This window comes from Microtus oregoni, unplaced genomic scaffold (genome assembly GCF_018167655.1).
Source record: "Microtus oregoni isolate MIOR12 unplaced genomic scaffold, Mior012 000001F_ref0000356, whole genome shotgun sequence".
In the NCBI taxonomy this organism is placed as follows: domain Eukaryota; kingdom Metazoa; phylum Chordata; class Mammalia; order Rodentia; family Cricetidae; genus Microtus; species Microtus oregoni.
In genome coordinates, this window is record NW_024543060.1 from 75,666,401 (window position 1) to 75,694,187 (window position 27,787).

General features: G+C 34.0%; 1 protein-coding gene across 25 annotated transcripts in view; it reads right to left on the reverse strand.

Moving 5' to 3' along the window:
• Ppfia2 (PTPRF interacting protein alpha 2) overlaps positions 1 to 27,787 on the reverse strand; it is a 346,500-nt gene that overhangs the window by 36,041 nt on the left and 282,672 nt on the right. For 13 of the 25 annotated variants that reach the window (XM_041668357.1, XM_041668327.1, XM_041668347.1 and 10 more), the window contains 4 exons: positions 27,454 to 27,483; positions 24,249 to 24,379; positions 22,014 to 22,168; positions 17,397 to 17,490 (listed from right to left, as the gene is read on the reverse strand). In XM_041668357.1, the coding sequence (XP_041524291.1) occupies positions 17,397 to 17,490; positions 22,014 to 22,168; positions 24,249 to 24,379; positions 27,454 to 27,483 (410 nt within the window). Of the gene's footprint in view, positions 1 to 6,536; positions 6,546 to 17,396; positions 17,491 to 22,013; positions 22,169 to 24,248; positions 24,380 to 27,453; positions 27,484 to 27,787 lie in introns of all 25 variants that reach the window. The other 12 variants (XM_041668226.1, XM_041668294.1, XM_041668318.1 and 9 more) reach the window with 1 other exon arrangement.

Consider the following 27,787-nt stretch of genomic DNA (forward strand, 5'->3'; position numbering starts at 1 on the left):
GAGAGTGTAGAGGTGACTGACTGGGTCTATACATGGATTTTTGTACGTGAGAGTAATGCCAGACTTCCTTAATCATAACCCAAGGGATGTGTCAGTTGTGTGCAAACTAATTTCTGTACATGATGACTTGTAAGGAAATCAATTTTGGAAAGGTTATATGGGCAGTGTTGTTATAGAAATAAGTGGATTTAATATGTGATGATCTGTTGGCAAATATGATGGTGCTCACTGAATGGGAGGAGGATGATTGTCCTTGTGAGAATTTTTTATTTTATTAATGCATTATTATTATTATTATTATTATTATTTCGGGTGCATAGCTCTGGCTATCTTTGAACTACCTCTGTCAATCAGACTGGCCTTGAACTCAAAGTTTTGCCTTTCTCTGCCTCCCAAGTGCTGTGATTCAAGGCATGTGTCACCATATCTGAGAAATTTTCAATGGCAGGAAAATAGTGATCTGAGATGTTAAGAAACACAAGGGAGCCAAATCAGTTGCAAAAAAGCAATGTTTGTATATGCCTGTTTAAACAAAGAAAGCACTTGAGAGTCAGATCAAGAAAGGAAGCTCATGAAATTATGATCCCTGCCACCCTTCCATGATACTTAATGAGATTGTTTCAAGAAATCAAGGCTCGGGTCATACTTCAGTGGTAGGGTATGTGCCTTGCATGTACAAAGCCTTGGTTTCAACATCCAGAGCCTAAGTAAACCAATCAAGTAAAACAAAACAAAAGTGGATAAGAAGCAAGAAACATTGACACTGTCTGATGAGCTCATGTTTGAGGGGGATATATTCCGGAGTGCTTTCTCTCCTTCATTGGATCTCAGACTTTAAAATGAATGCATGACCATTTCATCCAGAACAACCTGGCCTTGAAAACTACTGCCTTTCTATTCAGGACTAAGAATCATAGTTTTTTTTTTCTTTTTATCCCTAGAATTTAATACTTAATCATCCATTCCCCAAGGATTCCAAGCACATTATTGTCGGCATGAGCATGAATTTTAGCTCCCAGACTTAGAGAAGACTTTCAAGGCCATTGGCTTAACTTTCTTCACAAGGAGGTAACAGACACAAGCTTGTTACAAGTGTGAGAAGTAAAAATAGAAATGGACTAATTAGAGAGGGAGCTTGTTTGGAATACTTAAAATTCCTAGTCTTTCTGTATTTTTAAGAGCTGTGTTCTCCTCCGCTGTAAGTAATTACTTAAATACTTATATCCTTTAAGGACCAGGGATCTTATCATCAGTGACAGATTTCTGTAATGGCATGTGACTTGTTAATAAGACCGGACCTGTGGTGAACATCCAGAAATGTCTAATATGCATGTCCACATACAGAGAAGCACAAGGAAGCCTATAACAGTTAACTAAGTTGGCAGCATTCCATTTTTAAGATTCAGAAAGGTATCTCTAAACAGATAAATTATTGCCTGAGTTTTTGCTTAGGTTTTTATTATTCCTGGAGGATAGCAATGGACGTCTAAGTCCACCTCACTTGTGTCTTGTTCTTCTTTTACCAACATGAATTTCTTGATCATAGATTTTTGTAAGTTAAGCCAAACATCTCCAATGCTCTCATAATAACAAAGGATAATTAGTTTCTCAAGGGATCAACATCTTATGGAGCTTTTTATAATTATATATTTAGGACACACACACACACCAATAACAATTATAAAAAAAAAAAAGATACCATAAGCCGGGCAGTGGTGGTGCACGCCTTTAATCCCAGCACTCGGGAGGCAGAGGCAGGCGGATCGCTGTGAGTTCGAGGCCAGGCCAGCCTGGTCTACAAGAGCTAGTTCCAGGACAGGCTCCAAAACCACAGAGAAACCCTGTCTCGAAAAAAAAAAAAAAAAAAGATACCATAGATCTGAATGAGAACAAAGGGAATGGGATACATTGGAACAGTTGAAGGGGAAGGAGGGGCAAATTATGTGATTATATTATAACTTTAAATATATACATACATATTAGTATATTTTTAAAAGACTACTATTTGTCAGGCTCCTATTTTCTTTCCTTGTTATTCTCCTCAATGAATGCTCAAATACTGTTCAAACACCTCAGTATAATTCACCTGCCCATGAACAGTATTTTTACCTTGCTAAGGAACTTACTTCTTTATACCACTGTCATTCATAACTCAAACTCCATCAGCAACAACACATTGTTTATTCTTCCCATTAGGATGACAAGGACCCCTCCAGATGAACTCATTATTTTATATATTAACACAATGTTAATAAACTAGCTATTTTACTTTGTTTAAGATGTCAATTGATTTGTGTACGTAAAAATATATTATTTGTGATAGAGGTTTGTCTAGCATCTTAACTTACTATGAGCCTGCAACTTTATATTCTTGCATGACATGCAATAGTAGTTTGAAAGGACAAAAGATTTTGTTGTAGATAAATGAAGCACCATGTCTCATAAAATAAGAGATATCAATCATCATTTACTGTCTGAAGCTTTTTCTAGCCTAAGTGCAAACGAGTATATATATATATATATATATATATATATATTTAATCACTTGGATGTGTATTGACACACACAGAGATATGAACACTAATGAACAGAGGCTGTTTGTAATTAGAGTAATTGAGGAGAAAAACTAAAAACCTCGACAACTTGGTCACACAACTTGAAACTTTTAGTAACTAAAGAAGAATGTTAACTGTGTTTTCCTCATTGTCAATCACACTGAAAAGATATTATCCAAGTTTTCTTTTCATGTGGCTCATGTATTTTATGTCGCTAAGTGGCCTTTCCATCCTTACTCTCATACATAGTGGTTCTTATCTTTATACAGTACTGAAGGAAGCATGCTTTACTTTTATAATTCTGACCAGGTTCTGTATCTTGGTCATGGATGATGGACAGAGGTTATAGACAGAAATGGAATTGATAAACTTGCTGCTACAGTTGCAGTGACTGTGTACCTGTGTCACTGTAATCTTAGAGTCAAAAACCTTGTCTTGAGAGTTCATTTAGCCCATTGTAAGTACTTAGTTAAAACAAGAAGAAATAAACAGCTGGCTGTAGAAAATGTTCACACAATTTGACAATGTAATCATTAGCTCTTAACGTTGTATCAGAGACAGTGTCTTCATTAGAACAGGTTAGTAGGGAGTGTCCATCAATTTCCTGGCATTGTTCTTTCTAAATGCCTTCATCTGTTAAAACCCAGCAGCCTACAGAGTATGATGTAATCTCCTCAGAGTTCAACTGAAGAATGAACATACTGTGTATAAACATGGCAGCTCAGAACTCTAACTTACACATGTGGGAGGCAGAAGTAGGATTATCTATTCTATGCCAGCCTGGACTTTCTAGAAAGTGAGGGTGGGATTTAGAACTCTATTATTAAGCAATTTGTATTTGTTGATAAATTCTGTAAATATCATACTAAGAGGAGGAGCAAGTTGGAATTCTTGTATGGAAATTTGAATGATGCATGGTGCTACCTAATTTGTGAAATATCTGCAAGCTGATAATATATATATATATATATATATATATATATATATATATATATATCTTCATTAACATAATTATTCTGAACAGGAAGAGATCAAAAATCCCAATCAAATGCTTCAGAACACTGATTACTTAAATATATAGCTAGTGTCATGAATTTAAGCTCCAAAACAACATTAACAATTTTGATTGACTTTTAAAGCACAGGATATTATGAGTGTGAAAGAAATTATTGGGCATTTTCATACTCAGTGAAATCTACGACATTTAAGTAGAATTTAGGTAGACTCCAATAACATGTATATGGCAGTTTTTCCGAAATAAATAGATTATATTAAGTTCTGAAATTATTAAATTTATACTCTCTCTTTTTCTTTTAGAAGCTATGCAATACAGGAACCAGTCTCAGTGAAGGAATCTGATGTATTTGTGAGTTTCAGCTGGGATTTACATGATTTATTCTCTTAATTTATTTTGAATTTAATAATTTTCAAAACAAGTAAAAAGGAGTAAACACACAGAGAGACTGTGATTAAGGAGTACAATTACCAATGCTGATTTTGAGAACTAGAGGGATTTGTATTACTGCCCATTAAGAGATTTCATTTTTTACTTGACACCATGGTCTGAACTCCCCACTCACTCCCTGGTTGTAATTGAGGATTTACTGGAAAGCTTTGCTAATGCTCCAACTTGTATGGCTACCACTTAGATTCTGTTGCTTCCCTGCTTCATCCGATTTTGAGGCCTCTTTTGGTCAGCTTGGAAGTATTCAGTTTTCACATTCCTGTGTTTGTATGTATTCACTAATTCCCTTACTGGGTGCAGAGAGCTGTGTTAGTAAGCAGAGGGAACAATCAGGCCACCAAGGGTGCACAGCAAGCAAGTGGGACTCTGTTCTGATTTTCAAATCCCAACCCTTAGCCTCTTCTCTCCTTTGTCATCCTTGCTGACTCTCTGCTCCTCTTGATTGTACCTTCTTCTGCTCTTGATTTAGTGGTTATACTGAGGAAGTAGTTTGATGTTTTGCAATACACAAGCCCTAAAACATTTGAGACAATTCAGTTTGAGATTAAGAGCCAGTATGCCAATCCATTACAATAACGGCAGTGAGTCATTCTTTTTTCGTTGCTATTGCTTTTTAATATGTCATTTCTTTTAGTTATTTTCCTTCAGAAATGTAGAAATAATGGGATAGCCGCAGGCAAAAATGTGTATGATGGTATTAAACATTGCTAGAGAGAGTGATGTTGAGAAGAGCTTACAGCAACCATCAGGCTACATGCCTGTCAAGGGTGGACCTTAGCTTGCGATGCAGCTTTGAATATTTTACTAACATTTTCATTAATATCATACAATATACAAACTAAAACAAGTAAAATACTGTGAAATAATTTTGTCTAGCAACGAGAGCATATCAATAAGTAAAGAAAAAATAAACAGCAGTAAATAACACTGCTATACTATTAACTAGAAAAGTATTGGGTGTTCTTTCTCACTCTCTGCCTATTGCTTTAAGGCAAGTTCTCCCTCTGAAACTGGACTTGTTTTAGGTAGGGAGTCTAGAAACTCTAGGAAGTCACAAGTCCCCATCACCCTCCTCCCTCACTCTCCATTTGAGTTTGTGTTATAGGCATCTACAGGACATCCAGCCACACATTCTAGGGTCAGGATTCTTCTCGTGACGATGTAGCAAGTCTACTGAGGTTTCTCTCTAGTCTGTCATTATATTTATGGGAAAAAATTATGTTAAGAATAGTAATACATCACAACTAACAAAATGCCTTAGTGAACTGATCATGTGGCCTATATTATAAGAGCCTACACCGATGTAAATGCTTCATAAATGTTGTACATATTCTGTCTGACTTTTACTTTAAAGCCCTATTTTATGAATGGACAACATACCCTAATTCTATTTCTAAGAAGAGGATTTTTTGTTCATTTGTCATTTTTATTAATAATTTTAAAAACTTTTTGAAATGAAAATATAATTCCACCAGTTTACCTCTTCCTTTTTCTTCTATCATAACCTCTCTTGTACCTCTCCTTGGCTGTCTCTCAAGGATGTGGTTTTCTTTTCTTTAATAGTTGTTATACAAAACCTGATTCACCACACAGCAATGCCCCATTCCTCTACATATGTTTTTATATCCTAAATATATGCATGCAATTTATTCAACATATATATCTGATTATATATATATATATATATATATATATATATATATATATAATCACACACACATACATATACATAGTATTTCAGGGCTGATCACTTGGTATTAGATAACCAACTGAAGGGTTCTTCCTTAGAGAAGACTATTTCTCCTTTTCTTATCATTCATTAGTTGCCTATAGTTCTTTGCCTAGTTTTGGGGATTTGTGTGATTTCCCCTACCTGTGAGAGAAGGATTTTAAATTTGAAACTCTTACTTGAGAACTATGTATTTGGAACCATTAAAAAATAATCACCTATATAAGAAACAATGGGAAAAGGCATACATTTGGCTAAAAGCTAGGTCACCTTGACCATTATCAATGCCTTACTGAGGAGATTCATCACTTAGCCCTTCCCATCGAAATGAGTTCTGAAAACTGACAAAGGAGTTTGTCTCCTGAATGTAATTTGAAGAACTGAACCGCGGGCCCTAGTTAAGCACATTTTCAGCCAAGCAGCACAAAGAGTTGAAGCTCATCTTGAAAGCAGGACTTGAGCCTTAAGGAGCTCTCATTAACTCTTGAAGAAAGACTTGAGAGTTAGGACAGTAAGGCCTGCAAGGTAAATTTGCATGCATCTCATAGAACCAACCAATACTAGTTTTCAAAAAGCCAATGTAATTCAAATATAAATATTTCTCTGAACCAATGATTCCTTTTTCTGTGTAGAAACGAGTGGACATTGTGAATTTCATTTTAAGTCAGAGGCAGTGCAGTTGGTGTTATAACTGAAAAGAGAAGTGCTAAAGAGAAAACAAAACAAACCAACAAAAAAGATGGTGCTGAAAACCAACGTGTTCAGCAGCCGTTGTGAGTCAACTTACCCCGGTGTGCTTTTCATGAGATGGAGAAGGATGGATGGAAAAGAAAAGCACACAAATGTTAATGGATACATTTCAATCCAAAGAAAGGCATGGAATCAAACAATAGCATCATTTCAGAGGTGAGAAATCTCATGGCAGCACAACATGGTGTCTTAACAACCATTTCAGTAGTGGCAGAACTGTGTTTATTCCACCACGATACACACTACGTCCACAAGTCTGCTCAGGTTGCAGGCACATCTGATGGTTGACCAATAAGTCTGTATTTAGTATGAGTCACTCTGAAACATGCAGGACCAAATTTTCTTAGCCTCTAGTACACCCCAGGAAGAAAGCAAAGGATATTCTTTACTTGGGACCACAAATGTGTCATTTTATAAATAGGAAAAATTCCCTACAGAACAGCCTACCACCAATCAAGGCCACCATTTAAACTCAAGAAAAATCGTAAAGCAGAAAGGCACACCTTAAGTGGAGAAGGCATTTAGTGGAGGGCCAGGAAAACTGGGCTCCAATTTCATACATATTTTGTCAAAATGTTAACAGGTGCTTTATTCATCATTACCTATTGTATGAAAAAATTGTGAAGTCCATTACAGCTGCAGAATTTTTATTCTAACAAGATTTACAATAATTCTTGCTTTAAGAAGACATGTGCACCTGTATTAACATCTGAAGGATGTGTAAAACAACTTGATTAAGCTTCCCCTGTCTTATTATATTTTCTTGTATATGTGCAATAAAATATTAAACCTGCACCAATTACTTAGTTACTTGAGACTTAGTTACTTGAACAGATATTTGCAAATGCTGCTTATAAAATATTAATTGGGTGGTTTATCTATATCTGGATCATCACAAAACCAAACTCGTTCAAACTTAGCTTTGAACTTAACTACTTGCTTCCTGGATGTAGTAGAGGCATTTAGAAAATATGGAAGTTAAATAATCCAACAAAAAGCAATGAGAATAATATTTTAAAATTTCTATGCAAACAATAAACAAGAAAACCCTTAGAAAAGAAACCCTTGCTACAACCCATAAACTATATTCAGTTTAAGAAAATATGAGGCAGAAATTCTTAGTTCAAAAATTAAGCAAAATAAAGCATTTCCTTCTACATTGCAAAACTATCATAAAGAAAAGCTTGATGTGTCGTAAACACTCTGCACATGCCTCCTCCAATAACATTCATTCAGAGAAACAAGGGGGGCTTTGAGAAAATGCATGTTCATTGGCCTCAGTTCCAGAACAGCTACAACAATTTCCTTAAGTTTTCCTATAACCCAAAACATAAATGTCTAAAAGTTGGTAAAACAATTTTCAAAGTTACTGAACTCACAGATCTTTCACATCACATACAGAAAAGAAATAAGATATGACCTAAAAGAGATACTTCATACATTTTAACTGGATTTCTTACCAGCACACCTGTGTGTTGAACTTGGAAAATAGACAGAGCACAAACTCTGAGCCTTCCAGGAAAACTGACCACTTCATCTGTGATGGATTGTGACCATGAGCAAAGTAATCACCCTCATCCTGACTGTGAATGATTCATCATTTTCCAATACATTTGTTGATTAAATTTGGGCACAGTGAAACATTATTTGTCATCATATTTCATTTGTAATGCTTTAAATAATTAGGAATTATAGTAATATAAAAACCTTTGAAATATAAGATAAAAAATTATTACAATAAGCATGAAACAAATCTCAAAGTCAAGTTCATAGTTCAAATTTTTTGTCCTAACAATATATTTTGTTTATTTTATATTTTTCATCTAAAATACCTTTATTTGAACAAAGGAATGCTAAGAAGTTATATTGAAATCTGTTCTGTGAAGTTATCTTTATTGCTTGACTTATCATCAATATCATGAATTTTCTTCACTTCCACAGTTAATGAGTTCTGAGTTGCTATATTATTTCAGAATATCAAATATTTAAACTCAGAAATTTATTATGAAAAGCATGAAAACGGATAGACCAAAATGACAAATGACACAGAGATAGTATGATAATAGTTTAATTGGGAGATAATATGTATTAATAGAGAAGTTCCTCTTCTACAGAAGATGTTTATTTTTCTTTATAAAACTCATTTCACTCTTTCCTACACTTGTTTGTTAAAATGAAATTATAAATATTATTATTTTAATATCTATTCTACTGTGTCTGAGTTATGAAAATAGCAAAAGAAATTTTTATTAGGAATATGCTTTCTTAAGTTATGGATCATGGGATGTAATAGTCAATGAAGAAACAAAACAAATCTAATTATTCATATGTTTTTGAAAACTTCAGTTTACATTAAGTCCCAACATTTACCACGTGTGTGTGTGTGTGTGTGTGTGTGTGCACAAGTGTGCACATGTATTATTTCAAGGGTGAATCTAATCATTTCAGTTGTCCCATTTGTGACTACACAATCTGCTAGCAAATTCTGACCATTACTTTTCTTTAAAACAGTCCAATTGAGATTAGAATATTCAAAGAAAAGCAGCTCACTCAACAAGTCTCTTATTTCTTGGTTCAAGTTAGGGAGTCATGGATATTTTAAATCACTTATTAAGCACAGATTCAGAAACTAGTGGAGAGCAGTTTAAATAGATGAGTGCAATAAAGATTGCACTTTTGATTGATTCATTCATGTACTCAAACTCACTGTTGGTGCATTTTTAAGGATCTTTTATATTCTATCTTTTATATTTGTAAGAGTTAGATGTTTCCATATAGTTAAAGATGAGATAAGAATTGAAGGAATTAATCAAAAATGGCCTCGTATAATGGTAGAATTGTTTTGGATTTGTAGAGTATCCTAGTTTCCTGGTGCTATTTTCTCTCTGTGTCACTGTTTCTTTTATTGACTCACTGATCAGCAGAAGATGCATATTGCAGGACTGGAACAGAATGGACTCACCAACAAGAATTGAAGAAAGAGGAAAGACTATCAGGGAGAGAAAAATATTATCCTAGGAGGCAGGGCAGACTCCACTAATGAATGTATTACATTTTCCCTACAGAGACTTTCTCAGCAGCTCAGACAGTCCTAGCTACATAGTTGAAAATGCAGATTCATTGATGGCTGCAGACATTACTCATAAATACGACCAAATGAAAGTGGAGAAAGAAATTTAAGGTACTTTTTTCTCATGTTACTGAAATTGTGTATATTCAGTAATAGGGAAAATGGAAAAAAGGAACAAAGAGTACTGATTATGGAAAGAAAGACATTTTTAAAAGATCATTGCTCTAAATTGTAATAAGACTGTGGTTAGTAGAAAATGATATGCTTGAATGGTTGAGATCAGAACAATAATAAGATCTAGTTGCTAGTGAGCCTTACTAATGAAAAACAAAAGGTCTAGAAGTTACAGATATTCATCATCACAACATTATTTTAAATAACTTTTGTTTGTTAATAAAGGCTTCAAGTGAATACAGTTCTTTAAGAGTTCTTTTAAAAGGTTATGAAATCTTTATTTGTACTAAAATTTAGCTTATTTCTTTGCAAAGAAACTGAAGGCAATCAATCCACAAATTAAAGTTTAGAATATGTAAAATTTACAGGACACACCATTGTATGTTTGCACATGTATGTGTTTACACAGTATGTAAAATTTTAAGGGAGAATCCTTTGAGTATAAAGCTATGATTCCACTGAGAAGCCATTGATGAAGGCACTGGGAGTTGTTTCTACTGCATGTACTGTCTTTTTGGGACCCTAGTCTATTTGGATGCAAAGCTTCCTAGTCCTGGATGTAGGGGAGAGGTCCTTGGACTTCCCACAGGGCAGGGGTCCCTGTCCTCTCTTAAGGAGGGAGGGAGAGCGGGGGAGCGGGAGGAGGACGGGAGGAGGACAGGAGGAGGGGAGGAAGTATAATATTTTAATGGAAAAAATAAAAAAAACTATGATTTCATAAAATGATGGCATGCCAGTCAGTAAACTGTGAAAAATCTAGCTCTCCAAAGACTTACTGAACGGTAGCTATTGGGGATTAACTTGTAGGAACAGAGGGAGAAAAAAATCATAATAAGGATATATTATGTGAAGAAAAAAATCTATTTTCAATAAAAGGCAAAAAGAAACATAGTTACTATTGTATAGGTGTTTCCTTCATACCTGCAAGTACCTGTTAGTGATAGCAGGGAAACTCAAGACACTGGAAGCTCACAGAACTTATGAAGCCCTGAGCTCACAAATCTTAAAAGGCCCCGCTGAAACTCTATAATAGTGGTTCTCAACGTGTGAGTCGCAACCTCATTGGAGTTCAAGTAACCATTTCACAGAGGTTGACTAAAAAACACAAGAGATTTACATTATGATTCATAGTGGTAGCAAAATTGCAGTTGTGATGTAACAGTGAAAATAATGTTGAGGTTGGGCTCATCACAAGATGAGGGGCTGCGTTAAAGGTTGAGAAGCCCTGGTCTACAAGCTGCATAGGGAGCATCTTCAGTGATCAAAATTTCCTGAGTCCCCACTCATCTTGTGTTAGACTTTTTAGTAGGTGGTAGCTATGTTTGAGTTACCTACACCTCTTTAGGTAACCCAATAAACTTGGCTCTCCAAGCTAGACTTTTGCTTCTTGTCAACATATAGTTCAATATCTCAATGAACAATGAATAGTTAATTCACCTATTGAAATCGTACCAAAAACACATGATTGCTTAGTCTGGGTTGAATATAATTAAGGGTCCGTACTCCCTTCCAGGTGGTCAGTACTTTCTTCTCTGGTCTGTAATGACCAGAGGCAGTCTTAGAGTTGGCTCAACTTCATCAGCTTAATAACCTCTGACTTTGGCTCAAGTTCTAATCAAAACACCAGAATAGGACTTCTTTGGTTAGTATTGCCCTTGACAGCACCTGGGTTCTCATTCTACACATTGAACATATCCCAATCCTTTCTACTGGGGTTTAAAAACATGCCTTGATGTCTTCCAACTATTCTCAGTGATGTTCCTCTGAGTACACATGATATTCAATTCAATTATGTTTCCGAGACCTTGCACAAGGTCCAGTTAATATCTAGTTAGTACATAGTTTTGACCCTTCACCACCTGTGTTGAATGGAAAATTCTTTACTGGGTATTGTTCATTTTCTTGTTTTACAAAAAATCATACTCCCATCTCTGAGAAGCTGTGAATATATATGCACATACATACATTTATAGTAGTCCTGCAGTTGATAGCAGGATTAAATAAAGATCCCTACTGAAATTTATAAATGTTGAATAACTACAAAACTCACTAAAGTACCTTATGGAAAATCTTGGGTGCATCTTCTCATACATAGTTTGACAAAATCTGTTCTTATTTTAGCCGCTAATCACAGTGCCTTGCGCTCACTTTGCATCTTGGTCAGTCATCATCAGACCATTTGTTCCGCTCCAATTGTCACACAGGTCAATGGTTTTAATCTTGAAGAATAAGTTTAGAACAAGAGCAATTGATGATTTTCAGGCTGGACAACTTTTGTTATTCTCTCCCAAAGCTTGTGACTTAAATAAGTGTCACAGAACCAGAAGAATTTACGCGCAGTCATTTGTATCCACGTCTGTCCCTTCAGATATTTTTTTTTGTTGTAAATTGGGAATGTCAATAGTCTATATGACAGCTATTGGGATATAACATCAATCACTAAATGAATAAATGAAGTGTTACTATTTGCCAAAATTATCCAGCACTCGTTTTATTTATGGCTTATTTAGTCAAATTATTAATAATCGTTTTAGCAAAATTAATGATAGGACTTATTTAGAAAATAAGGTTATTCTAGCATTTGTAAAAACTTGGAGTTTAATTTCTAATTAGTCTTTATTATTTTTAACCTTTTCTAGAACTAAATACTTCTTGAAAGCAACAGTATGTTTGATCATATAATATAAAATATGGATATAAAATATATAATTTAAAACTTGGATGATGCTTACTCTGTAATGTATTGTTACTTTACTGTTGGCTCTAACTAGCTTTTTCTTTTCTCGTTTTTTTGTCATTTTTCAAAGAGATCAGATATGTCTAACTACATAAAAGAAATCACTACCAGTTTTCATGAAAGAACACTGCATTGTATTTCACTGTTAGTCTTTGTATCATATTATTTAGGCTTAGGAAAGACTTCTTTGATATTCCTTGGTTGGAGCACAACAGATCTCTAAAATGATAGCTTGCTCTCAATACAGGCACAAAGCCACCCTCTGTGCTCTGAAGAAGAAAACTGGAACATATTTTCCCAAAGAAATATTGGGTTTAGGTTCCTAAAAGTTATACTATAATAGATTATTTGAGTTGGCTGTCCAGCAGCACACCCTTAGTGGCTGCATGAACCCTCAGCAGTAGCATATCCTTGCCCTGTGTAATTTAGTTGGATTTCAAGACTCCAATGGAGTGAGGAGGAATGGATGTGCTTCTGAAAGCACAGTGCAGAAATATAATCTCTTATTGTCATCTGGAAGGACTTTGGCTCTGATGTCTCAGGGATCCATGAAAGGCTCAATTTCTGCCCAGTTACTCCTTCTTTATGCTTTATGTAGCTAAAGTCCATTTCTATAGTATAGCTAGAAAATGGATGTGTGTGAGTGAAGAGAAGATGTTTACCTTCCATGAACACAATACCACCTAGAGAGGAAAATATGTTCACATATTTGAACACAAGGTCTTGACTACAACTCATTTAGAAGTTAAAATTGGCACATAGTCACTTGATAAATATTTATTGAATAAAAATATTATGGACTTTTGTGGTATCTTAGAGTATAAATAGTTTAAGTGACATTTACTTTGCTTAGAGATATGCTTACTCTGAACCTCTGAAATGCCAAGGATTAGAAGTTTAGCATCTCCAAACATAATAAAAATTATGTATGGAAGTGGGGCCTCAGGACTGTAATGAGAATAAATTAATCAAATTTTTAGAGCTTCCCTTTGAGCTCTTTGAAGTTCTAATATAAAGATTCATTGGTGGTGATTAAATTTGATTGCCATGCTCCAAGGAAAATGATAGTTCTCTGGAGAGGATGCTCTTGGTAGCTGAACTGGAGCGTTGATTTCATTTTAATGATGATAAAAATTGATCCAAATATAAAATCAATGTTCATTTAGTAGTGTTAACAATTCACGAGGATGTACAAAACTATACTATGTAATAATAAAGTATCGGTGATGCTATAACTGAAGAAAATAATTACTATCTTAGCGTGTCAAACCTCATCAATACTTTTCAATTATGTATTAAGATATAGGAGACTTTAAACAAGTACATATATTTCACTAAAAAGGTTAGAATTTTGACAGTCTGGGGAAAAATTAAAGATTAAGCAATAATCTCAATGACTCACGTTTTTGTAGATAAAATTTTGTAGATAAAATAAATATTTCTGTTGGTTTTTAAAAGTGTCCTGCTTACTCACTTTGTCTTCAGAGTTAGGTATATTTGATTATTCATGAAGCCATCTTTAGCTTTAGTCCAGTCAATAATATAATACGTTTCTTGGGGTCAAAAAAGACACCACAAATGTGAACTCCTTGGGTCAATATGTTGAATGATCTAATCTGACAACATCACAGAAGGAAAATGTAAAGAAGAATGTAAAATATACATAAAATGAATAATGGGTGGGTAAATAGGTCATTGCTAGAATACCTTTCTAGCACACATATTGTTTTTTTGCCATTACAATAAATAAATAAATAAATAGACATATACTAAAAGAATTTTAGATCCTCAAACATTAAGACCCATCCAAAAGGTCTAAAAAAACCACCAAATAATAAATTGGAAAATAAATTTTATATACAATATGCAAAGAATTACCATCATTAACATTAAATATGACTGGAAGAAGAGCACTTAGCTAAAAATTATTGAGAATATTTTTAAAACAATAATTCTGAACCTTTGATGATTATTTGTTAGTTTTTAATTATAAAGTCTCTTTTAAAATCTCCAGTACCTCAGGGAATTAGGTCCTCCCTTATCATTTCTAAGGATGGACAGAAGAGAAACTAATAGCTACATATATTAGGGGGGGAGAATGTAGAGATTAAAAATCTGATAAAATATTTGTAAAATATAATATTTTTTCCAAAATACTTTTGCATGCAAGAATTCTGATGACACAAAAATGTTATTGTCTTCAGTGTATTATATTATCACATGACAAAATTGTAAACTTTACCGTTAAGATGGCATAGGGTTTATACCTGAGACTTTGGAAGACGGTGCCTAGCAGCTCTTTAACTGGTATGCACACTTGCCAGATGTGCAAGCCCCATTTTAACAGTATTATGTTGACATCTGATCTAAACTGTCTATTTTTGTTTATAATGAGACAAACTATGAATTTAAGAAAGAACGATGGTTTCTCTTCATTGGCAATGGGATGGTGAAATTTAACAGTCAACTTGATGGAACCTAGACTCAAACATGAGGACGGACCTCTGGGTGTGCATCGGTTAGATTTTCTAGAGTAGGAATGGAAAGACCCAACCTAGAGGTGGGTGGTACTTTTGACAGGTCTGAAATCATCTTCTGAATAAAAAGAACAAAGTACTTTGAGCACTTTGAGTATTGATTACTTTCTAACCGTAGATGTGATTAGACCATCTTCCTCTTGCTCCTCCCAATACACATTTCCTATAATTAAGGACTGTTAAGCAGAAACTGCCAACCAAAATGACCTTTTCCTTTCTTAAATGACTCATGTTAAGTGTTTTGTTACAGCAATGAGAAAAGCAACTAAAATAGAAGTACTAGCCAAACAGACTTTCCCTAAAATTTGGATGAATTGAACCTTGTTTAGAAATTGAGGTTGTTTTGTTTTGTGTTTTTGTCTAATCTATTCAGCATTTGGCTGATCCATATTCTATGTTGTTGTGTTTAATATTGCTATGATTAATATTAACTTTTAAATTCTCCTAAGCAAATAGCATAAGGTCTTAAATAACTGGCTGGATGGCTGAGAAAAGGAAATGAGTGCTTACTGATCAGGATCACAGACACAAAAGTGAAAGTGTAAAATTCTTATTTCTATCTGCTCTTAATGTCAGTTTTGGAAGAGATCTTCATTTTCATCAGACAGAAAAATGCACCTATAATGCAGTAAAATAAGAAAGAGGATGATGGGTGAGGTCTAAGCATCACAACAAATGCAAAGATGAACTCACATGACAAACATCACAACATTGCATGAACACTAAATTTTATGAATAAATTTCCCAGCCTTTAAAGACTAAGAGAATGAAGGCAGGAAACCAATGAAAAGTCACGAATTTAAATGAGGACCACCAGGACTATAAATGTGTAAAATTTGCAAATAGTTGAGTTTCAGCTTGAGGACGAGCTACTAATATATGATGAGAATAACTACTTGGAAATACAGTGATGTGGAGATAATTGATATGTAATGAAACACCCTTTATAATAATGCTGTAATACAAAAAATAACTCTTTCAAGCAAGTACCGAGTAAATATAAGCATTTCGCCACATCAGATCTCACTGCACTGGCTATATATAATGCCACTGGGTCCTTGTTATGGAGTAGTCAATATAAAATAAAATGTTTTCCATATTTTAATTAAGTCTATCCATTAGTCAGACTTGTTTTAAAATTTCATGTTTCTTTTCTATTTGTAGTAAACTAACCAGAATATAAACAAAGAAAATAATAAATTTTTCTTAGAAGAATGCTCACCACAGATAGTTATGAAATCAGAAATTGCATTCCTTAAGGATGACACAAATGAAGATATTGGGAGCAATTTATGGAAAATACTAATATTTTTAAGTTACCAGCACCTAAATAAGAAACGTTTCATGACAGACCATTTAATCCTATTCAAGATACAATATTCTCAATGAATTTCTTCTACATTGCATTTCTATTGGGTCTGGGTAGTTTCAGTAAATTGCCAGCGAATAAATTAGCATGTTCATGATGTCTTGTGCATTTTCCCGTTATTGGCAAATGCCTGGAATGCAAGACAAAAGACAAAACGTGAAGTACCTGGACAAACCTGTGCTTTGTCACAACAGAAATTTATGGACCACAAATTGATAGCTAGAGAAATGACGATACTTTGGCAGGAGAAAGAGAAATACAAAAACCATTGAAACAACGCAAGGAACCTTTAGAAAGCAGAGACGGAGCAGCTCTCAAGGAGATTTGATAATAAAGGGAAATTATTATGCTTTTAAAGACTTTGCTTTTAGGATGATGACTTTTTGTCACTGAAATGTTGCTATGCTGCTAAAAATATGTTATTCATGGAATCCCTCTCTAACAGCTGTTGAAATTAAATTCTTACCAATTTTACAAGTCATTTCAATGTTCCATATTACATGTGAATGAAAAGATACACTATCGTTTCCTGGCAGATGCAAAACAATCTGTTCCCGCCTATATTAAGCTTATTTTCAGTCAGAGGAATATATATTTATTTTTTACTTTTAAATCTTTCTTTATTAAGACTAAACACATAATTGTCCTGAGAAAAAACAAAATGTCTCTCTCATTTTGTCATACTAAATCAGAACTTCATTTAACTTCAATAGTGCCCTATATGGTTGCCAGTACTACATGTAAGCATGTTATATGTAACTCAGTTTTGAAATCAATGCTTTAGTCACTAGTTTAAATTGTGTGGTTTATCTTGTGGGAGAGTTTACACTCATTTCTAACTTTAATTCATTATTATTTGAAACATGAACTCTGAGTTGCTTGAGCTAATACCAGGAAAGCTGTTAAGTAGGTTTGTTTCCCATATATTTTCTTCTGGAAGTCCTTGCAAAAGAAAAAGGTAAAGGCTAGTGAAGCATTAGAAAAATGAGGAAAACGATCTCCAAACCTACTTTTTCTTCAATCGTCTGTCCTTTTCGGCTTGAGTTCCAAGTTTGCCTAAGCCCAGGGACTCCTGCGCTGCAGCTTCAGTCTCCATGAAGCCCCCTGTGAAAAAACGACTTGAGATCAAGATACAGGTATTTGTCTGTCCTGAAGTTAAAGTCTCCAAGACTTCTTGGAGCAACTACTCAGAAACACTCTTTCTTTTATGTTTGCCCTTGGATCACTGTCTCAACAGACATCAAAGGAGAGAATTACACATACAAAATCTCTGAAAAAAAATCAATACAAAAAGAAGTGCCTACTGTTGTCCATTCATTTTCACAAGCATCAGTGTGGAAGACAATATATATATATATATGTATGTCTACCAACAGAGGGCTGTACAGTAGCCAATGTTCAAGGTCATTCTGTTAGACTTTTTCAGTGGAAAGTAAGAGTGAATGCTTGATTAGTGTGCTTGTCATGTCTCATTTACTGTCAGAAATATTCTGCTAAACAGAAACCTAGACATATGCTTCTGTCCCAAGTTTAAAGAACATAGAGGCCCTTGTTGGCTTTTAAAAGTTCTGCATCTGCTCTTCCTGGAACTCAGTGTGTTCAGTCTGCTAAGTCTTGTACCCTTAATCAGAAGTCTTTTGCATTCAGGGATGGCCTTTACTTTGATTTTTTTATGTGTTTGAAAAAAAAATTAGGTCTTTCTAAAATACCTTAATAAGATTATTTTTTACCTAATATATTATTTGAATAATAGAGTCCGAAAAATAGTATATGTAATCTTGGTGTGAACAAGAGAAGTTTTATATGTGTCATTTATGGATAGACATATCTTACAAACTATTTATTTCACTCCAAAATCCTGAATTCACATTGATTCATAAATTTTTAATTATATTGAAAAATGAGGGCTTAATACTATATCCTATATTCTCTTTGTATTTAGTGTATGTAAAAAATATAAAGTCACATTCAAAAAACTTATTCACATTTTTCAAGTAGAAGATAAATATATTATAGGTATATATATATATACACATACATTTGTACATATATATATATAAACTTTAAATAGAAGGGATTTAAGTTATATTTAAGCATAAAACTGCAAATCTTCAAATAATACTAATCTAATACTAACAATAATTTAATTTTTAGAAAATGTCATCCTCCAAATTTAACCAACATATCAGAAGACAGTCATTGAAGACAATTGTTACATATCTTTTGCATATCTTATTGCTTGCAGTTTGAGGACTTGATTATGATATGGCTTCTCTCACTCACAGAATGAACTAGGAAATTAGTTACTACTGTTTTTCATAATTTATTTTTACATTTAATTTGTAAAGCTGGATATTAACACAGAATCTTGATATAAATTAGCTCTTAGCCTGATAATCTTATTACTGAACTGAATAATTGTTAGAAGGATCTTTAATCAAAACGCATCAGTTACTGTTCGAATTCAATTTAGCATTGTGAAGATACAAGACCAAATTTATTTTATTCATTATATTCATGTGCAATTAATGCAGTGGAAAGAGTTTTATGATGGAGACTCACTGTGTCTCTTATTTGGAAAGTCATCCAGTGGCTAACTGAAATTCTCCTAGGAATCATTTTCAAACCTGAAAATTTCAATTATGCATAGTGACAGAATATTTTACCTTATTTCCAATGTGCCATCCATAAATTATCATTTATAATCAGAGTACAACAATAAAAGTGTTCTCTTAAAGTAGAGATGAAGTGAACGATTGATTTAAAACTCATAAAATTCTTTATTGGTCCACATGGTTCCACCACATTTGATGCAGCAAACCTACTCAATGCTGATGAAACACTTTAAATTTTCAGGTTGTTGAATGGATCACACATTTCTTTGAGTAATAAAAGAACAATTAACTTGTGATTTAAAGTTTTTCAGGAACTCAACTTTTTAAATATAACATGATCATTTTTTACGCAATGGAAATTTTGGAAGAAAACAAATTCTATAATGAGACTGCATAAATAGGTTTTCTTGCTTCCTGACTTTGGAGGAGTTGATATATTTGTTACTATAATTAAACATAACTTCATATATTCTGTTCTAAAAATTCAGAGTTTCTTAAAGTATAAAACAAAGCTTAGGTTTGTAGGAGAGTGTATTTTCTAGGTTTTAAATTATATCTTAGATATCCTGATAAAATGTAATTTTGATGAAAAAAATCTTTAATGCTTTAGTATTTTATTATCAAATTCAACTGAAAATAAGTATAAAAATTTTTATGTATAAAGGACAATCAAAAATATTTTAAAGGGAAAAAGTAAATTACATAACCTCAGATAAGCATATACACTAAAATGTTAATAAAGATCTCTATTTTAGCAAACATTTTAATGATACAATTGTGAGTTATACAATATATTAAAAATAACAAATAATGTGGTAAAGACCATGATAGGTCAGCAAATTAAAAGAAATAAACATTTTGAGTGGTATGTAGACATACTTAAAAATAGATTTTCATTTCTGTATATCAATGTGTAGAAGAATGAAAATAGATCCTTATCTATCACCATGCACAAAACTCAAGTTCAAATGGGTCAAAAACCTCAACATAAAGTCAACCACACTGAACCTCATAGAAGAGAAAGTGGGAAGTACACTTGAACGCATTAACACAGAAGACCACTTCCATAAACCCAGTAGCACAGACATGAAAGAAACAATTAATAAATGGGACCTCCTGAAACTGAAAAGCTTCTGTAAAGCAACGAACACAGTAAACAATACAAATGACAGCCTACAGAATGGGAAAAGATCTTCACTAACCCCACATCAGATAGAGGTCTGATCTCCAAAATATGCAAAGAACTGAAGAAATTGGTCATCACTTGCTATGTTATATTTCTTATTCCCTAAGGATCCTTTATGGGAAATCAGAATCCACAGGTTCCATTTCAACAGCTCCATTCAGTTAAGCTTGTCACACAGTCATATGCATACATGCATATCAGCTATCATAGGTTAGGCTGCTTTGTGTCTTCGAACAGCCTGGATGCCAGGGAAGTGATTGTGAATAATTTGAATAAACTTCATAACTTTAAGATCATAAGTAGAAATACTTTGGTGCTATAGCAGAAAATTAAGCCCAGGTGATGGAGCATTTACTTGTAAATAATAGTTTCTCTAAAAGAGTGAGCCCAGAACATATTTGAAAATTGTATAACTTTAACATTTACCATTAGAAGCAGCTCAATCTCTTCCTAACAATTTAACTCTAAAGAGATATATACAGGAAGATCTACTCCCTTCCCTGGATCCTGGTCAGGATGGAGGATGTAAAGTTCTCTGCTATTGCTCCTGCTTCATGCTTTCTGTTTCCCACCGTGATGTTCATGTTCTAACCTTCTAAAGCTCCTTTGCATAAGAGGTGCTTTGGTCATGGCGTCTCTTTACACCAATAAAACATCCACTAAGAAGATATTCCATTATACCAAAGTGCCAGTGGTTTATATTTTATTTCAGAAATTTCAATTGCTAAATTTATAATTTCTATATGAATGAATGTATGAATGTGCATGTGTCTTTTTCATAATCATATACTTACCTAGTGTCATTTAGTTCATGTATTCATATTATCAGAAACTGATAATAACTTATCCTAGCCAAACTTCTAAGGCTTTATTGCTTCCTGCTAATCTCATCTTTATTTCTGAGAGGTATTAACAAGATACTGTGATAGCATTTACGTGTCTTTTGTATTTTATCCCCTTGTTATTTTGTCTGAGATTATAGTTCCTTTTGGTGTATGTAGACTTTATCTCTTTTCTGCAAAAAAATATTTTAAGTTCACATAATTAAGATTTGATATTTATAGATGCTCTAAGTGGAAGCATATTTTTCTATTTCTTTTTGCCTGGTAAATTTGGGTATTTGTTTGATGCTTATACATATTCTTGTGAGTCCACAAAAGCATATAGGTGTGCGTGAACATGTGTGTAAGTGTGTGTATGTTTGTGTACACGTGCATGTGCTTGCAGTTGTCTTCCTTAATCATTCTCCATCTTATCTTCTTGTTCGTGTGCCACGCAATGAAGCTTATGCATTTAATTAGGGGACCTGTCAAGTGAGCTCCATGGGGACACCTATCACTAACCTTACCAGCAATGGCCTCACAAACATCTCCCACCATGTTGACTTTTACGTGTGCTCCAGGGATCTGAAATCAGGTCCTCATAACTACTTGTTTTCCATTTGATCAGCTGAGCTCCCTCTCTCTCTAGCTCCTTTTATGGTGATCACTTGTCCTGAAAATTACTAAAACTTTGTTTACTCATCAATAAAATATGGATGTCAATAATAATGCTTGATTAACTGTGTTAATGCAACTTCATCATATTAGTTTTTTTAAATAGTCCAGCTATCGCTGTTAACAAAGAAACCAAAGAGTTGATTGTCTTACAGTATTGTTTCACTGTAACTTTTATTTAGCATGAGTCAGCTACATTGGATTTATGAAGCGGCTTAAATTGAAAACTCACTAGGTATGAAAAGGAACTTAGAGCTGAGAAATGAAACACAAGGACACTCAGAAGTGGCAAATCCCAGTGAAAATAGAAAGTGAAAACCCTGTACTTACGAAGCTGCCCGAGTCGGGCCTTTTCTTTTTTACCAAACAAGCGCCCTATTGAAGACTTGATTCCTTTCTTCTTAGGGGCTTTGTGAAGAGAGTCTTGGCTGCTATTGGCACTGCCAAGCCCAAGGCTTTCTGGCTCGAGAGAGGCAGATAAACTGCTGCAAAACACAAAAGAGGAAGAACTGCTCATTCTGTTGCACTATCCACAAATCACACAAGGCATCTTTCCTTTAGAAGTGACAAAAAGGAGGAACAAGGAAATTTAGAATGTGATTCTTCCCCTTTCCCCCTCATTTTTCTCCAAGTTATTGAAATGCATCTTTCTTGGTTCCATGGGTCTCCAAATTTTCAGTAGAAAAAAATTACATTATTTTGTTCCAGACATCTTTTTTTCCCTCTATGTCCTATATACCATCAAATTAATCTTCCACCTTAGCCTAATTCAACATCTTTATATTTAGTATCTGCTTATTGAGCATTTGGTCCATTATTATTTCCACACAGTTTTTTTTTTAACTTTAAAGTGAATGACACATGGCATTCTTTTAATTGTGAAATTGAGGCTACTAACTTTTGTCTTGATGGGGGTTGCTTTATCCATCCTTCTTTATTGCTCGTGAGAAACAAATTCATTTATTATAAATGCCATCTTACTGAGATCTAGAAGCAACACATTACAAATGCTCATCACTGTCCTCCTGGTCTATGGCTATCAATAAAATACTATTTTGAGCCGGGCGGTGGTGGCGCACGCCTTTAATCCCAGCACTCGGGAGGCAGAGGCAAGCGGATCTCTGTGAGTTCGAGACCAGCCTGGTCTACAAGAGCTAGTTCCAGGACAGGCTCCAAACCACAGAGAAACCCTGTCTCGAAAAACCAAAAAAAAAAAAAAAATACTATTTTGATGCACAATAAACTGAAATGACTTCCAAATGGTTGATCAATTCTCGATTCTGATAAGTATGTCTGACACTGTCTTAGAAAGAGGAGTTCACCAGCTATTGCTATAGCATTGTACACTTTGCTGCTCTATGCAGTCCTTAAACTTTACTTATACACCCAATATAATTTGATTTTCAATACTCTACCCTCCATAAATAAAAGCTTCTCATATAATGATATATAATCCTCTGCTCTTGAAGAATAAAGAAGTACAAATTTTGAAAGTAGTAATTGAAACCGGTCATATAGATAGAAATGCCTGTCAGCACAGAAATCCCACTTTTCAAAACCATTTGTCCTGAAGCTACTAATGAGAGGATGTGATGATTTTTTAAGTCATGCTGCTTGTGTTTAGAAATGTTGCCGCCATTGACAACCAGGAAGAGGTCTGGGGTGTGAGATATAAACAAAATGCTGAGGTATATTGGTGCTCTTGATTAGAGAGACCAATCTGAAAGTTTTAGCCATTTGGATAGGACACTTTGATGAAGCTTATGGCATATGAAATGCTTCCTCAACATTTAAAAACTATTTTGGCTTGCGTTCATTTTAATGCTAAGGATTTTGACCTGAGGACTTAGAATCAGAGCAGTAGCATAGATATGCGACAAAAGAAGTCCAGGAATAGATTTTTCAGATCTCACTTTCTCTTACAATACCTACACATGTATATTCTTGTCCCAGAAATCCTATAATTTCTATCACTAGTCATAAATATAATAGGAAATCTTTTTTAAATATAGAAAAGTAATTTACATATGGACTTGTCACAAAGATATAAAAATGTTATCTTGCAAATTTTAAAAGCTGAAGTTAGGTATATGATTGGAAATTTTCATATGTCACAGAGATATGGAGAAAGGGAGAGCAGGAAAAGGGCATGATAGAGAAATATAATTCAAGTCAAATTATGTGCACATTAATTATACACACACACACACACACACACACATATATATATATAAATATATATATATATATATATATATATATATATATATATATATAAATGTCTGTGTGTGAGTCTTGTGTACATGAGTGCAGAGTGCTTGTAGAAGCCAGAAGAAGATGTTGGATCTCTTATAGCTGGAGTTATAGGCATTGATGAGCTGCCTAAAGTAGGGGCTAAGAAGCAGTCTCTGGTCCTCTGCAAAAGCAGTAAACACTCTTAACAATTGAGACATCTCTTGAGTCTTATTATTTTATGAATAATACAGAAGATTATTTGACAACAGTGATGGAAGAGGAAGAATTTGGGGAAGAGAATATTTCATGTGCACCCTGCTTGAGTCTTACCTCCGGGCATCGTTGTGGTAGGAAGAAGGGAGTGTGTGAGTCATTCTGAGGGCTCTGGGCGTTGGGGGAGGAGAAGTTTCACATTTAATTGTTGCTTTATCCTCCCGTCCATCTTCTTCCACCACTGCAATCTAGAAACAGGGGTAGCGTATCCAATGAGCTAATTATAATTTCAACTGAACTTGCCTCAAAGCAAGAATCATTAATGGAAGGGTACTAGAGTAACTCTAACACAAACAAGTATGTATTACACAGACAAATTGATATTATTAATGATGTGATTTTCAAATCTTCTTAAGAGTAAAGATAATATATCCTTAAGCTAATTAATTATATAAAATATGGTTTAAGAGTAAAAAGTTTCATATATCAATAAAGAGCTGTTCTTGCCATACATGGATATACACATTTTTATTTTCAGGACTGCAAACTGAATCCATCATCTCTCACATTAAACAAGCATGCATTTGAGTCACCCTCGCAATCCCTGAATATATGTTCCTTACAAAAGTCTCTAAACACATATCAAAAAATGTACTGAAAGAAAAAGTGTTATGCCTAGTAAGGATCTCATGAGGAATACATCCTTAAGCAAGAGTGTGGAAAAGGAGAAGGCAGTTGATAAAATATGATTTGTCAGATAAAGTGGTTTAAATTAGTCAATAAATAAAAAATATACCAAGCATGCTTAATATATGCAGTGGGTTATAAGAAAGATAAATATTATTCTGGGGAGGAAAATGAAAGGTAGAAACATAATTCCTGAAAATTGTTTGATTTCATTATGGGTCATGGGGAATTTTGAAAATAAACACAAAACAAAACAAAAAAACAGAAAAGATGAGAAGCATGTTAGTAAAGAATAATGTTGCTCAGAACATATAAAACTACTTGAAAATCAGAGAGGGAAATAACAAAATGAGGACTTTAAACAACTTGGCAAAAATCAGTGTTACCATTGCATAACACAGTTTATTTAGAAAAATGAAGTTATGGAAAAACTACTATGAATGCATGATTCTGGAAATACACATGAGAGGTTCTTATGTGACCACAGCATAACTTAGAACGGCATTCTGCAGAAATGCCTTGCTTGTGTCTACAATGAGTATACTAGATACAGAGGTTGTTATATACAATGAAGACCACATGCATTCCTGGAACTTAATGCTGTTTTTTCCCAGTCATTTTTCTCCTTGGATTATAATTCTCTTACAGTTCAGGGAGAGTCCTGAATATAATTCCTTCCCTCAATTCAACCCCAGAGTCCTATCGGAAGGGGCTTTTCGGTAACTGTTTCCGGAGTGACTCCACCGTGATGAGAAAATCAGATTTGTAAACCTGCATTTATTCTAAACTCTTTGAGCAGAGTTCAGGGACTAACTAATTAGCAATTTCACAGTTTCATGATCTAACCATAGTTCTTCTCTACAATTGTTCTTGGTAAGAGTACTCATTTCTACTTCCCGTGTTTTCCTAAAACATCTTCATATAAAATACACCTCCATGCACCATCAGACTACATCCTTCCCAGTTTCACTTCTTTAAAACACCCAACTCAAATAAATGGATCCTAGGCTTTGCTGTAGAAAGACTTTGCAATTAACAATTAGTTAATAAAATTGATGTAATAATGCTTATCCTTAATTCATTCTTCGGACATCTAAAGGAGATCAAATATATAATTATTTAACTGGCCACACAGCAGTCCTTGGTCAGTGGTCCTCTTTTTGTGACTTCTGTTGCTCAACATTTTTCTATGCAAAATTTTTCACCCTAACTTTTTATCTTTTTATAAGACCAAAGTTTTAAAACACTATTATCTTTTATTTTTTTCTAAATTTATGTTTGTCCTAGACCTTTTACAACAGGTAGAGAAAGTCGAAATCTGATGAACTATGTAAGGATAAATTTTATTGTTTAGAGCCAACTTAGAGTGTTGTTAACCTTATAGTCATATATACATTATATATACATGTGTACTCTGTAGCTATATATAGATATTTATTCCTATAGATAGGCCATAACTAAAAAAAACACAGAAATATCTACCAATTTAATTTGTGCAGTTATAACATAGCTTTCTTTAAGGAAATAATTAATGATATTTTCTGGATTCAGATATGCTTTAGCATATTCCAACAGCCAAATCTTCTTTTAAAAAAATTAAAGGTTTATTTATTTTTGTGTCACATGTATGAACATTTTCTCTGCGTATATGAATGTACGGAGGCCAGAAGAGGTTATTGGACCCTATGGAGATGGAATTAAGGATGTTGTGAGTCATCCCGTAAGTGCTGGAAACCAAATTCCAGTCTTCTTTGAGAGTAGTAGGTGTTCTCAATGGTTGAGTCATCTCCACGGCCCCCAAGCTCCTCATCTGGAAGATGCTGTAAGGCAGAGGACCTGCTGTACCTCTGAAATCTGTCCCATCTGAGATCCTTTGGCAGAAAGCTTTGCTATTCATATTTATCAGAATAGATTGATTTGGTGACTCTGAGTCAAGTTCATTGCCTCTCATATTGCATTCATGTTGTACTTTAGTGTCTTGATTTCTATCTCTATTTTCTCTGTTTCCTATCTGGCTACTAACCAATCAGCACTTATTTAAAACGTGATTGACAGAATACAGAATTGTCCTACACCATCACCCTGAACTAGTTCTATCAATCATAAACTTGCTTAACCTGCTTTTTCTTCATTTTCTGAAAGAGATCTCAAAACAACTCCAAGCAGCTATGTTTTCATCTTACTCATGCCTCTTGGCTACCTTTCGTGATTTCTCAGGGCATGTCCCCTCTTCTTTTGATACTGGTAAAGAATTGTTATATTTTGCTGCATAGGTCTACCAAGATCTGCTGGCTCATCATCACCAAGTAATAATAAATCCAACATTAGAAACAATACACAGTTAAAAAAAAACTGAAAACAACCAGTGCTGCTCTAATATTGACCTTATGATATTCCCACTCTGCCATGGGTGACTCATCTGAGTTAAAGCTCATAACTGAATCTTTGCCTAGAAACCAGAAACAATGTGATTTTAAAATATTTGCTCTTTGGATCATATTTAAAACTAAGTAACACATAAATACATCAATATTTATATTTTATGCTAATAAAATAATTTTGAAAATAGTATTTTAAATGCTTTATAGAAAAAAAAAGATACTCAAGTAATAAACATAGAAGTTATTAACAGTACCTTTCTCCGATGTTTTCTTAGATCACTTGGCTGCAACAGGCAGTAATAAAAAGAAGCATAAAAAAGGACTAATTAATGATTACCATCTGATAATATTAGAGCTTGTTTAGTATCTATAACCTAGCTGTCATTTTTATTTTTATTCATTCTGTGCTTTCCTGAATTTATACCTTTTAATCATCCTAATATTGATTATATAAATTTTGAACTTGAACTTTTTCCAAAAAGGTTATTTTTCCCCAACATTTTTTTGTAGATTAAAGACCATCTTACTATAGATCTTTATAAAAACACTGAAGTTAGAAACAGAGTTTTATTGAGTGATAAAGACTTC